Source organism: Lagopus leucura, unplaced genomic scaffold, assembly GCF_019238085.1.
Source record: "Lagopus leucura isolate 7727_CA_CO unplaced genomic scaffold, USGS_WTPT01 Super-Scaffold_1, whole genome shotgun sequence".
Lineage (NCBI taxonomy): Eukaryota > Metazoa > Chordata > Aves > Galliformes > Phasianidae > Lagopus > Lagopus leucura.
Window position 1 is genome coordinate 4524147 of NW_024962250.1, and position 12783 is coordinate 4536929.

Sequence of the window (12783 nt, forward strand, 5' to 3'; positions counted from 1 at the left end):
TTCTGAGCTTCTTACTTGACTTGTAGCCAACAGAATCTGGCTCAAGGCTTGATCTGTTGAGAGGTCACTTTAAAGTGAGCTGGCAGTTTGCTGCTGTCCTGCTGGATCTGCACTTCTCTGCAGTAAGAGAGTTCCTGAAACATGCCCAAATTGTTTGGAAAGGTGGAAAAAAAAAAAAAGGAGAGCTCAGAGGTTCTGCTGCACATGTGTTTGTGGTAGGCTTTTCCATCCAATTTCAGATAGACTACATAAAGGCAACAAAAAGCAATCACTTTTGGCACAGAATGTTCCTATTATTTCAACAAATTAAAAAAATAGGAACAGATTATGGCAGGAAGTGGTGGGCAGCCCTTCTAGGGGAGGTATCAGTGCTAACACAGGCGTTGCGTATGTCTTTATGCAGTAGCTGGTTCCATTTTCTGAAAGCTTGAATGGAAGCTGAACAGATCCACACATACCTTTCTGTGGATCATCTGTCTTAGCAGCTTGAGGTACAATCCTATGAAAGGGAATGAACTCATCAACATTCAAAAAAACATGTTAAAAATCTGAATTCTTGCTGTCCTCACCAGCCTTCTTCTGGTCCTGTCATCACATATTCCCATCCATTTCCTTTTGTTCTCATATTCATTCAGTCTTCCTCGAGCTAATTTTAATTTACTAGTTCAGATAAAGCAGCCAACAGCAGATGATGTCCTGTTGAACTAATGAGCTCCAGAGATGACACAAGGGACTGACTGTCGTTGTGGTGACAGAATGGGGGAACCAGGACTGAAAGGCTGTGGTGACACCCACAGAGCATCTTTTCCACTGTTTGGGCTTTCCCCTAGCCTGGGCTTGGCAAGGAGACAGGGCTGGGATATTTCAGCTGCGGAATGAAGAGCTGCATCTTACTGAAGCCATTTAGGGACTAGTGAAAGTCAGCATATAACCTCTCTTGTCTGTGACTTATCCATAATGTCACACTTTATTGAGCTGCCAGTTCCTGTATGTAGCAGTGGAAGCTGTGGCATGGTCTTCTCTAATAGTTTTCAATCTTTGATTACCTTTTGATTTTGTTCATTTATTCCTTAATCCTGAATGCAATAGAACCTTGAAAGACTTAATGCTAGGCCAGCGTGTTAAATTGGTTGTACAGAGGAGTTGACTTGAATCTGAAGTACTTTCTGCCTATTGAGAGTCTTGATGGAGGCGTTTTAAAGCTGTAAGAGAAAATAGATTTTTGCAATTGCTGTTTAAGGCTAGCTAGTACTTCAGCGGTAAGTACTCATAGTGATGTTACTGTGTGAGGGTTTCACTTGCCTCTTGTGCTTAGAACTTGTACTCCTAAATAAACTAGAATAGGTTTGAAAATAAAGCATTGGTTGAATTGGATTTTCAAATCACAATGCAGTTGAACATACAGCTTAAAAATCCAGGTGTATTGTGAATGTTAAGTGAGCAAAAGGCCTCTGAATTAACAAACTGTAGCGGAATGAGCATGGATTCCTATCTTTTAAAATCACTTTCTTTGGGGAATGTCTTACTCAGGCTGTTGAACTGTCTTGCAGGTGGATTCACCAATGAATTTGAGGAACCCACATGATTTGGTAATACTAATGAGACAAGAAACAACAGTTAACTACCTCAAAGAACTGGAGGTAAAGCCACTAACATTTAAGATATACATTTTTCTTGTAATGGTGTGAGTGATAGATGTAGACGAGGAACAAAAGCCATTATCAGCACAACTCCAACAAATGGATAAAGAATTCTTCAGATTTCAGGATTTTTGTGGCTTGGGTTTGTTGAATTGGTTATCATTGTCCTCGGTTGCATCTGCATTTTTGAACTTGAACTTTTATTGTTGGCTGTTGTTTTCCAGAACTTTTTATGGAAGTGTTCTCTTAGATTTGTTATAGCAGCTAATGAGAGTACGTCCTGTGGGCAGTGAGAGTACACACACAGGAGGCTGTGAATTTCCTTGTACACCTCTCTGGACTGGTCAGACCATTTTCACTGCTCTGTGTAGGACATGTGAGAGAGCAAGTCACCACTGTTTTATTTAAAGCTCCTTTATTCCAAAGCTTCAGAATGGCTGAGGTTGGCAGAGACTTCTGGGTCCATCTGGTCCAACCCCGAGCCAACCAGAGCAGGTGTCCGGGTGGCTTCTGAATGTCTCCAAGGACGAGACTCCACAGCTTCTCTGGGCAACCTGTGCTCTGTCACATGCACATCACAGAAGTGCTGCCTAGTTATTGTTGAAGTGGATCTTGAAAACACGGTTCTAAAAAGAGCTTCAGTGAATTTTGAACTGATAACTTTCATGGGAATTAAAGCTTAAATGCCTAAAGCTAGTGCTCTCAGACTTTCTTTTGGCCATGCATTCCCTCCTCTTTCTCTTGTGCCAGCTTGCATTTTGTCAGATAAGAGTAACTGGCTAACTAAGAAGTTAAATGAGCACCAGAGATAACCTCAGGCAAATAGAACAGAGACAGAGGAATGGAAAAAAAGCAGGACTACCCCGTATGAGACTACATTCAGCCAGTCTTTCTTACTGAGGTATACTCATCTTCGAGTCATTGGGCATTTTCACTGTGGATGAAAAAAATTACTTTAGGCTGTTCGGGACATGGGTTGCAGGTTTGTAAGTGACTAATGCACAATTCGTGCCATACAAATAACTTTCAGCAAAAATGATTTAAGATTTTGCACAAGATGTCGTCAGTGTAAATATGTTGATTATCGCATGTTAGTGTGTTAGTGTATGGCTTTAATTAAAAATGCAAAATTTCTTCTCATTTAACACATGCAAATCCTGATATTTAATGGATTTTCAGTTTGCAGATCTGGGTGAGAATTAGGTACAAGGTGATGTCCTGGGCAGAGCCTCCACTACTTATAGGAATAAGGTTTCTAGAGTGAAGCGTAGCCCCAAAGGCACACTGTAAGCTGATCAACAGAAATTATTCTCTGCTATTCCTTTTAGTCTGCTGCCTCAGTTATAATTTACATACTGACTTGTTAAGATTTCATTTGTTTACAGTCTCTTATACTAATTTTGTGAGGTTTTGAAGTTTGACAGAAGGGTTCAAATATGACAAAATTGATGTGTTGTTAACTACTACTTCATTTTCTGAATGAGCAACAGTGAATTTGAAATCCTATAGATTTTCTTTCTAGGTACAGGAGGAAAAATAAAGGCCTGTTTAAGTTGTATTGTCTCTCTTGAAAGTACTCATTTTCTATCTAAATAGAACTTTTTGCATATCCTTTAAATTGACTTTGATTTAAGAAAAAAAATGAATTGTTCACTTGTCCGCTGTATAGTACAAGTTCACTTGTACTATATGGTTTGCTTTTGTCAATGTGCATTTTTCTATTTTCCTTTTTCTATTTCCAACAGAAACAGTTAGTTGCTCAAAAGATTCATATAGAGGAAAATGAGGACAGAGACACGGGCCTGGAACAAAGGCATAATAAAGAAGACCCGGACTGCATTAAAGCAAAGGTGCCCTTGGGGGACCTAGATCTGTACGATGGCACGTACATCACCTTAGAGAGCAAAGATATCCGGTAATGAGGTGTTCTGTATTTTAAGATCTTTACTGAAAGGAAAAAAAATCTTTTCTTGCAATTAAAAAGAAAAATACTTTCATGAGACTGTTCTTTAGATGACAGTTGTTTTATATTAATGTGAAATAACATTGAAACAACATCTGCCTGTAGTTACAAAAGGGAGGCACTGTCTCCCTCAAACTCGGTCACCTGAGACTTCTCGTTGCTTTTCCCAGGCTCCCAGTCAGCGTAGCTCTGTAATGATATGAGCAGACGCTTGCTTGAGTGTTGGGGATTTTTTGAGCTAGATGTGCTTCTTGTAGTGGGAACTGTCATAAATTTGTATGGAAGACCAAGATGTTAAAGCTCACAGTCAAATTTTTTCTTATGCCTTTAGCAAATAAAGGCTGTATGGGCAGTCTGATATGCAGCTCTGTTCGTATTTTTGCTTCAAAGCTAACTGTTTTTATTTTGTACGTCTGTTTTTTTGAACATGAGGTGGGAAAAGATGATTTTTGTCCTCAGATACCTTCATCTGCACCTGTAACTACCTATTTGTTCTTGTTTGATTGTGAAGTTTGGTTTGTGGGGGTGCAGGGCATGTTGAGTTTGCATGCATGGTCATTTGCCTGGCATATAAATCATGAATCATACCCCCAACACTAGATTGAAGTGATGCATTTTGGCGACTGTCCAAATGTTGATATCTTCTCTGAAGCAGATACCAATTTATTTATCCTGCTGTGTTGGCATCCTGGGAACTGAAATGTGGGGAGGCATCAGAAGTGGTGTAATGTGTGGAAACAGTTTTTATAACAGTAGGTGAAATCAGAATACTGTGTCTGTCAGTTAAAACATTGTATCTCTGAAACTGTAAGGTATCTTGATCTGGAGTCCACTGTGTTATGTTCTGTCCTCAGGCCTGAAGACTATATAGACACAAAGTCTCCAGTGCCTCCAGACCTGCAGCAGCCAGATTGTACAAAAGTTCTTGATCTTCCATACAGCATTCATGCTTTTCAGCACTTACGGGTAAGTGAGCAAGTGGAAATGTGCTATTTTATTTTTTCCTCTATCTGGAAGAGAAACAGTAAAGTCCTAGGGGCAACTGTGAGTCAAGGCTGAAAGGTAATGCAGTTTTTTGAAGGCTGTCTTCGTCTTCTTTAGAATCACAATTTTGCTGTGATTGAAGTACCTGATTATAGGAGAATGCTTCTGTCAGAAACACATTTGTATCTTGTTTCTACTGGTCTTATTTTAGAGAATGTTCTTAGGATTTTGTTTTCGTGACATGTTTCTTCAGTAAAATGGCAGTTTTTTATGTATATGTTTAAATGTTTCTATCTTGTGGATTGTTTCAGTTGCAAATTAGACAGCAAAATGCTCAGCAGGATCATTAAGCTGTATGGAGATTCAGGGTCAAAAAGTTGTTTGTATGGCTGTCAACGTTTTATAACGTAGCTGACTGTCGCTTTGATATCTGAACGCCAAGCTCTAAGCCAGTGGATGAGATAATTGCTCTTTGCTAATGCAAAGTTCATCTGCTACAGAATGATCACAGCTGAAGTGAGATGCAAAAGTTGCTTTGGTCAACAAAGTTGTATGAGCAGATTTTCTAATACAGACCTAGCTTTAGCACTCATCTCATTATGTTTATTTTATTACTAGTCTCAAAATTAATTTTTCATCTACAAGTAAGTATTTTCTCATAAAGAAAACAGGAATGGAAATTTTCTAGTTCTGTTCCTGGGTTTGGTTGTACCTCTGCTATTCAGAAAACAAGAAAAGAGGACAATTCTGTAGTGTGTAACCTGATAAACATGAGTTAAGTGCTTCAGTGGTGACCAATGATGCCAATAGCTACCAAGTAATATGAAGCTATCAGAAGTTAATGCTTATCCTGTAGCATTCATCATGCAAAGGCTGCTCTTGGAAGAATTGGGATTAATGACTGCTCAAGTGTTTTCTTATCAATAGTAATATATGTTATTCATCTGGCAAAGGTGACACTATCCTGTGAAGTCAGAGATCTTGTTATGAAAGGATGATAGGAATGTGAAATAGTAAAACTGGAAATTTTCCTGGAAGTCATGTTCTTGTGCGTATTTCTCAGGAATTTAGTTTCTCTAAAACTAATCTTCATTTTTTCTTTTAGGGTGTCCAGGAAAGAGTTAATCTTTCTGCACCCTTGTTACCTAAAGAAGATCCAATCTTCACATACTTATCACGGAGGCTGGGAAGAAGTATAGAGGAAATAGGTCATCGTATTTATGATGGGCTAATGAAGGTATGAAGCCGTAAACTTACAGTATGTTGAAAAAGTGTGCTGGAAAGTCCTCAGAGGATTAGACATACCTAGTACATGCAGTCACATTCAGTACAGCCTTGCACATATATTCTGGTTTTGTGTTTCAGTTACAAAAGATAGAGTAAAAACATTTTCACTAAGGTAAGCAGAGACAGGAGAAAGCGTTAGCAAACCTAATAAGCAGATGCTGTCACCTTTTATAACTCTTTTACTTCTGTGGCCTAGGGAGGCCACATTCATTATTGTTAGGATATAAGAGCTTTTAAACAAAAATGCTGGTACTTAAAGGTCACACATGCTTTTTTTAAATGCCTTCCTGCAAGACATAGGAACTCTGCTGTTGCATAAAACGCCATCACTGCTTGTTTCATTTTGAATTTTCACCAGTATAAAATGTAAGAGTTGTGTTTCTTTCATACATCTGTGTGCCGGTTCATTCTTCCTGAATATTCACAGGCATTGCCAAATGCCAGCTTTCCAGAGGAAGAGGAAAACTTAGAGCAGATTAATGCTCAGTTTTCCATCCCTGAGTAATTAAAGCCGATGGATGACCTTTTAGTTCATCTTAGTTGATAGTACAGTTCTTGTGTTTCTCTTTACTGCAGAACTCTTCTTCCTGGGTACTTTATAATATGGCTTCTTTTTACTGGCGAATAAAGAATGAACCGTACCAAGTAGTAGAATGTGCCATGCGTGCCCTTCATTTCTCTTCCAGGTGAGAATTGCTGGTGAAGATATTTTTTGTCAGATTGCTTTTCTAGTTAGCCTGATTACTGAGCAGATTTTTAAGAATGAAAGAAATAAACACAGTTAAATATTCTTAGGCATATATATGATTTAGACACTTGATTATTTTTCTTTCAAAAACCATATTTAGTATGTAACTGAAGAATGAGTGTGTCCTTGTGCACAATCCTTACCTAGTCTGACGTTTTAATGGCTTTTTTATTTCTTTTTTTTTTTTTTTAATTAGGCAAAATAAAGACATTGCATTGGTAAATTTGGCAAATATTCTGCACCGAGCTCACTTCTCTGCGGATGCTGCTATTGTGGTCCACGCAGCTCTGGATTACAGTGACTTCTTTACCAGCTATTACACTTTGGGAAATATATATGCAGTAAATATTATCTCATTTTTCAACGACTGTAGGAAAACAATACTTAATCTTTCTGGCTTAACTTATAATGCTTTAGTCTTTTATAGTGCATTTTGTGTTACACACATTACATGCTTGATGTTTATATTTCTGTTTAAATATTTTCATTCTGTCTTTGCCAAAAGTTTTTATTTGCACTTTGAAGTAAATTCAAGGGAAATTTTCCCACAGCCTCACCTTAACAGATAGAGTGGCTTTAATTTCTGCAGGCAGGCCACTCATTACTGCAGATTAAATTTTGAGTTGATTACTTACTTAAAAGTCAAGAAAATTGATCAAATGTTACATGCTCATTCTCTCTTTGTCTCTCCATCATTCTTCAGATGCTCGGGGAGTACAACCACTCGGTCCTATGTTATGATCATGCTCTACAGGCCAAGCCAGGGTTTGAGCAAGCTGTGAAAAGGAAGCATGCTGTATTGTGTCAGCAAAAATTAGAGCAAAAACTGGAAGCTCAGCATAGGTAACTAAAGCACCACTGTAGTGGAAATGCATACAGTCTCAATTTATTGTTCTGCTGCATCAACTCTTTACATTTCCAATAGAATAATATTGGCTTACTTTTTAAATTTCTTAGGGTGCATGATAAAATTATTACTTTAAGCAACCCAGAACAAGGATGAAAATATACAGTGTTATGGGAAAAGTTGTTATTTTTAAAAACATTCAAAGCGAATCTTTTCTACTGTCCAATTTTCAAGATCACTTCAGCGAACCTTAAATGAATTGAAGGAATATCAGAAGCAGCATGACCATTACCTTAGGCAGCAAGACGTTTTAGACAAATACAAGCTCATCCAGGAGGAACAAATCTTGAGGAACATAATTCATGAGACCCAAATGGCGAAAGAAGCTCAATTAGGTACAACTTTTCAGAGTTCATGCTTATTATAGGAATGAAGAATTGCATGTATTCAGATTAATCACACAGAATCTTTTGTGTTGGAAAGGGACCTTTAAAGGCCATCAAGTCCAACTCCCCTGCAATGAGCAGAGACACCTAAAGCTAGATTAGGGTGCTCAAAGTCCTCTCTGGGCAGCCTGCTTCAGTGCCTCACCACCCTCACTGTAAAAAACTTCTTCCTTATGTCTGATCTGAATCTCTCCCTTCTTTTAGTTTGAAACCATTTCCCCTTGTCCTATCACAACAGCTCTGCTGAAGAGTCTGTCCCCTCCTTTTTTATAGATCCCCTAATGTTAATGTCAGGATGCAACTTCTTAGAATATTTTGGTGGCCCTGAGTTGCTGTTCTGTTTTGCTTATTAAAACTAGTGATTATGGCATGTTCTCCAAATGGGTACTTCTTGAGTCTTTACAAGATGGAATTCGTGATGAGTGGGTTTAAACAATAAAAATAAAAAACTACCTGGGAGGAAGTGGAGCTTTTTTTACTGTACACTTCTCATCTCCTCAATAACCTCACTTAGACTGTAAAATAACATGTTTTGTGCTATGCAGGGAACCATCAGATTTGTAGACTGAGCAACCAGCAGCACAGCTTGCACTGCCAGTGGGACCAGCCTGTTCGCTATCACCGTGGAGACATTTTTGAAAATGTGGAATATGTTCAGGTTTGTCTGTGAATTGATACTGCTGTTTGAAGTTGTGCCCTGTTTTCCCCATTAGTAAAATAGTGGAGTTGTGGGTTGTGGAGTTTTTGAGCTGGTTGGATTTTGGGTTTTTTTGAGGCTCATCAGAGGAGGACGTACCTTTGGAGTTTGTAAATTATAGTAAGAAGTGGCTTAGTCCCCTTTTGAGAGTTTGAAGTATTTAATGCTTGTTTACTTTGCTAGCAGTGCAAGCTAAGATCAGTAGTAGATTTTAGGAATGCCAAGCTTTTATTAAGTAAGGCTTTGTTTTACTTAAAAAGAAAAAGAAAAAAAAAGATTATCATTATTTACTTTTTTTTTTTTTTTTTTCTGAAGTTGTCTTTTTCTGACAGATTTGAGCTACTTGTGTAGTCTTCTATGCATTTTTAACCTGTATGGAACAGCTAGCTGGTTCTTTCTAGGAAGGACGAAGATTACTCACTTGAGAAATTACAGCTTTCTCTCATTTAAATGTGCTACATTCAGGCATGCTAGCAGGAGTAAATGTTTTACTTGCCTTCAAAGAGGACAGGAAAGAGGCAAAGATTCCTAAGGACTTAATTTTCTTTTCAAATATACATGTGGAACCTGGAATAAGAACTACTCCTTAATGGAAACAATATTTCCATAGATAGCTCAGATATGTGTTTAATATTTCATTAATTATTTCTACAGCCCTTACGTGGATTGTAATTTCTTTTGTTATGCTATTGTGTGACTCAAGGAAGGACTTCTTCCAATTTAATATTTTGTCTCTACCAGAAGGAGCAGAAAACTGCAATACACAACTAATAAATACAAGAGCAGAGCTCCGTTCTGATCAGTTTAATGACTGCTTTTGTAGCCCTAAAATAAGGTGTTAGCCTGATTTAATAAGTATTGACTATCTGTATATCTTCAGTTAGACAGTTCACCAAGGAAATCTGATACAGGAATATTGGGAAGCTTTGGAAACTTTGGAGGGTGTGCTCTAACCCTGAAAACCCAGATCAAAAACCAACACACTGATGTGCTAGAGCTACACATAAAAATTGTTGTTTGTTTTGTAATGTGGAATGTGTTTTGGAGTTTCCTGTCATCTGGCTTAAGAAAACAGGAATATTTATTTTTAATTATGTTTTCTTCTTGGGTGTTCTTCCTGTTCAGGTTATCAGGATGGGTTTTGCAAGCCGTAAGACTTACTAACTCCAACTTGAATGGTTGATATACATGGTGTAGATATGTCGATTTTGTATATGACCTGCTAGAAATGTTTGCTTGATATATTTTAGCATTTTTTGCTTATTTGCGGTTGTATTTTCATTGCTGACTTTTTTACAATATGAGTGTTTTTCTATGGTGTGAGTGGATCAAGCTTGAATTTCTATTTTTTAATGCTACCCAAATTTTAGCTCATTTGTGAAGTTCAACTAAATAGTGGGGTATACATTCCACTTTTTTTAGATAGACATCTCTCTTCTTTATGGAATTCTGTTTTGTTCCTAGTTTGGTGAAGACTCTTCAACTTCAAGTATGACATCTCTGAATTTCGATCTTCATGCAAACCAAAGTGGCCACAGCCAATCCTTGCAGTCTTCCCCTGTTGCTCGTTCCATCGTTTCAGTGTGGAGTGTAGAATCCCATAGAGTGAGTGAATGGCATAGGTTTTGCTTTTTTGCTCCTTCAAAGAGGTGTTATAAAAGTGTGCATCTTATCCTTGTTTGTATGAAACTTCTTAGCACTTCTTTAATATGCTGAACATCTCTGTAGTTTCTGTGGACCAGTTTCCAGTCATTTGAAACTTTGCTATAGCACCGACAGGGTTGTTTTTCTATGGCAGCTGAGAAGAAGTCTGCTGCAAGTATAGCTGTACAGCTAGAAAACTGAGCCGCTGTTCTGGAAAAAATTGGAAAATAATAGTTTTAAAGATGTCTATTCTTTTGTTCCTCCAGATTATTTCTTGTGTTCTTAATTAGCGTGTTCATTAAAATATTGAAAATGTTGAGAAAATAATTTAAAAATTCCTTTTCCCTTTAGGACAAACAGCATCTTCTTTGGCCTCAGCGTTCTGAGTGTATGAAATCTTTCCCCAAAATTCCTGATCCGGAAGAGCTGCCAACTTATTTTCTGCCTCCGGAAAATAGGGGATTCAGGCAGGTGTTAATTTTACTTTTGAATATCTCTAATTTAGTTTCATATTTGTAATTTTTGACACTTAATGTTTTAATGAACATTTTCTCTCTGGATAGGATGGATGCAACTCGTGTTCAACAGCACAAGTGCTTTCAGATCTCTTCCTTTGGCCATCCCAGTGAAGGAGTGATTTTCCTTTACTGTTGTTATTTCTATAACTGTAACAGACCCAATTTCATGATGATTGTTCCCTGACATTTTAGTACAAGGTGAATGCATGAAACATCTACAGTATTACTAAAAGAATGAGGATTTAAGTGCAGGTATGAACGTGGATTATTCTTTTGGGACAGAGGTAGAAAAACAGCTTAGTTGTGAATTAGCCAACAGTGCTTACTATTAAATAGGGGAAAATAAAAGTGTCTGTGCTGCAATAGCTAATTCCATAAGTCATGATAATTTTATACTGTTCTGTTCACTTAGCACTGCAGTGGTGGTAGGGAAGCTGTTGATTTGTCTTGGTTCTCCTTATTGCTAGAGTCCAGTCAATCCTAAATATCCCAAGAGAAGCTGTTGGGCATGAAGACACCCAGGTACCAGACTGTTCTTCCATTACCGATGCTCGTAACAATGAATCTCTGTACCTACTTGTCAAAGAACTAGATGGTAATCTAGATTTGAAAATGAAGATGCCGGATGATCAAGCAAGACAAGTAAGAGAAACATCTCACTGCTTCTTGTCTGTTTTAAATTTTTCCTCTTTTTTTGCCTTAGAAGTCTTGTTCAGGAAGTCAGCCATTTCTGATATTTAAAAGATGACTTGCTTGCTTCCCTTTTTTTCTTTCGGAAGTGTGGAATCAAGTGCTTTCTAATATTGCTGGAGGAAGGGAGAGCTTGTCACTCAGCATAAGGCTATTGCCTGTCCTCTCTTAAATGCTGACCAAAGCACACGAAGTAAGAAAATTAATTTATTTAAAATTGCTCCTTTATTTTGAAACTTCTAAGGGCTACTTGACATGATTCAACTTCTCGGGATTTCCAGTATCTCTTATATTCTTCCAGATTGGCAACTTTAAGGTGAAATTACTCGTTCATATTGTTTTTTGTAGATTGGCTGCTTATGTGATGTGAATATATAATGATTGATTTAGGAATTAGTTAGTAAACTAAATGAAATATTTGGGGAACTGAGACTTAAATGACCAGTTTAGCTATATATTGTAAAATTTCACTTAAAAAAAAAAAAATAAAATCCTCTGTTCAGATCTTGCATTCTCGAATCAACAATCAAGCTATTACACAGGAGAAGATGGAAGCGTTTCTTGATCATGCTATGAAAAAGGTAAGTCAAAATTTATAGCGCAAGATAAATGAGGAATTCTTATTTAAAGCTTCTTTCTATACTTATAAAATGGTCAGATTGGTTTTAGAAGTAAAGATTTGATGTGCCTGTGAGTGAGATGAAACTAGCTTGATAATTCAGGTTTGTAGGAGAAGCTCAAATATATAGCTATTTCCTTTAGCTCAGTGTATACCACACAGCCCCATGGTTACTTGTTCTTTTTGTGACTGCAGGACGTTGGGCATCAGTGTATCAGCTAATCCTGGCAGACATTTGTTCAGACCAACATAACAGCTTGCACCTACTCCCTCTTCCACCTCCCGCAACACATCTGCCTTTTGCTCTTCCTCCTCCTCAGTTGTCCCCCAACCCTGTACTCCAAAGGCAACCAACCCACTGTCAGTCTTCTGTCAGGATAATTAGCACTCTGGGGCAGAGCATGTACACCTGTGTAACACCCTGCAGAATGCCACCTCCATCTTGCGTGGGGCCTTTGAGTCATCACTGTTCAACTGACAGGAAGCATTGAGATAGAGGTTGGCTCTTTTTCACCTGTCAAGCTGTTCTCTCTCAAATTAAGTATCTTCTGTAAATTGTGTCAAGGCAGTGTATGTATGTATTGTTTTGAGTCTAAAATCAGTAGTGTTTACTATGTGCATCTGTCTTACCCAGAAGAGGAAAAATCAGCAGTAGGAGTTGATTTCTGTTATTACGGTGATCAGAACAGTCCTATATATG

The 12783-nt window shown here is 37.8% G+C and overlaps 1 protein-coding gene across 1 annotated transcript in view; it reads left to right on the plus strand.

The window, feature by feature from the left end:
• The window catches only part of TTC17 (tetratricopeptide repeat domain 17), a 51069-nt gene that overhangs the window by 9048 nt on the left and 29238 nt on the right, over window positions 1-12783 (plus strand). The window contains exons 2-14 of the mRNA XM_042874881.1: window positions 1551-1640; window positions 3386-3555; window positions 4458-4569; window positions 5693-5824; window positions 6451-6560; window positions 6819-6963; window positions 7326-7465; window positions 7704-7864; window positions 8461-8573; window positions 10077-10217; window positions 10608-10723; window positions 11242-11416; window positions 11968-12045. Coding sequence (XP_042730815.1) covers window positions 1551-1640; window positions 3386-3555; window positions 4458-4569; window positions 5693-5824; window positions 6451-6560; window positions 6819-6963; window positions 7326-7465; window positions 7704-7864; window positions 8461-8573; window positions 10077-10217; window positions 10608-10723; window positions 11242-11416; window positions 11968-12045 — 1683 coding nt within the window. The remainder of the gene's footprint in view (window positions 1-1550; window positions 1641-3385; window positions 3556-4457; window positions 4570-5692; window positions 5825-6450; window positions 6561-6818; window positions 6964-7325; window positions 7466-7703; window positions 7865-8460; window positions 8574-10076; window positions 10218-10607; window positions 10724-11241; window positions 11417-11967; window positions 12046-12783) is intronic.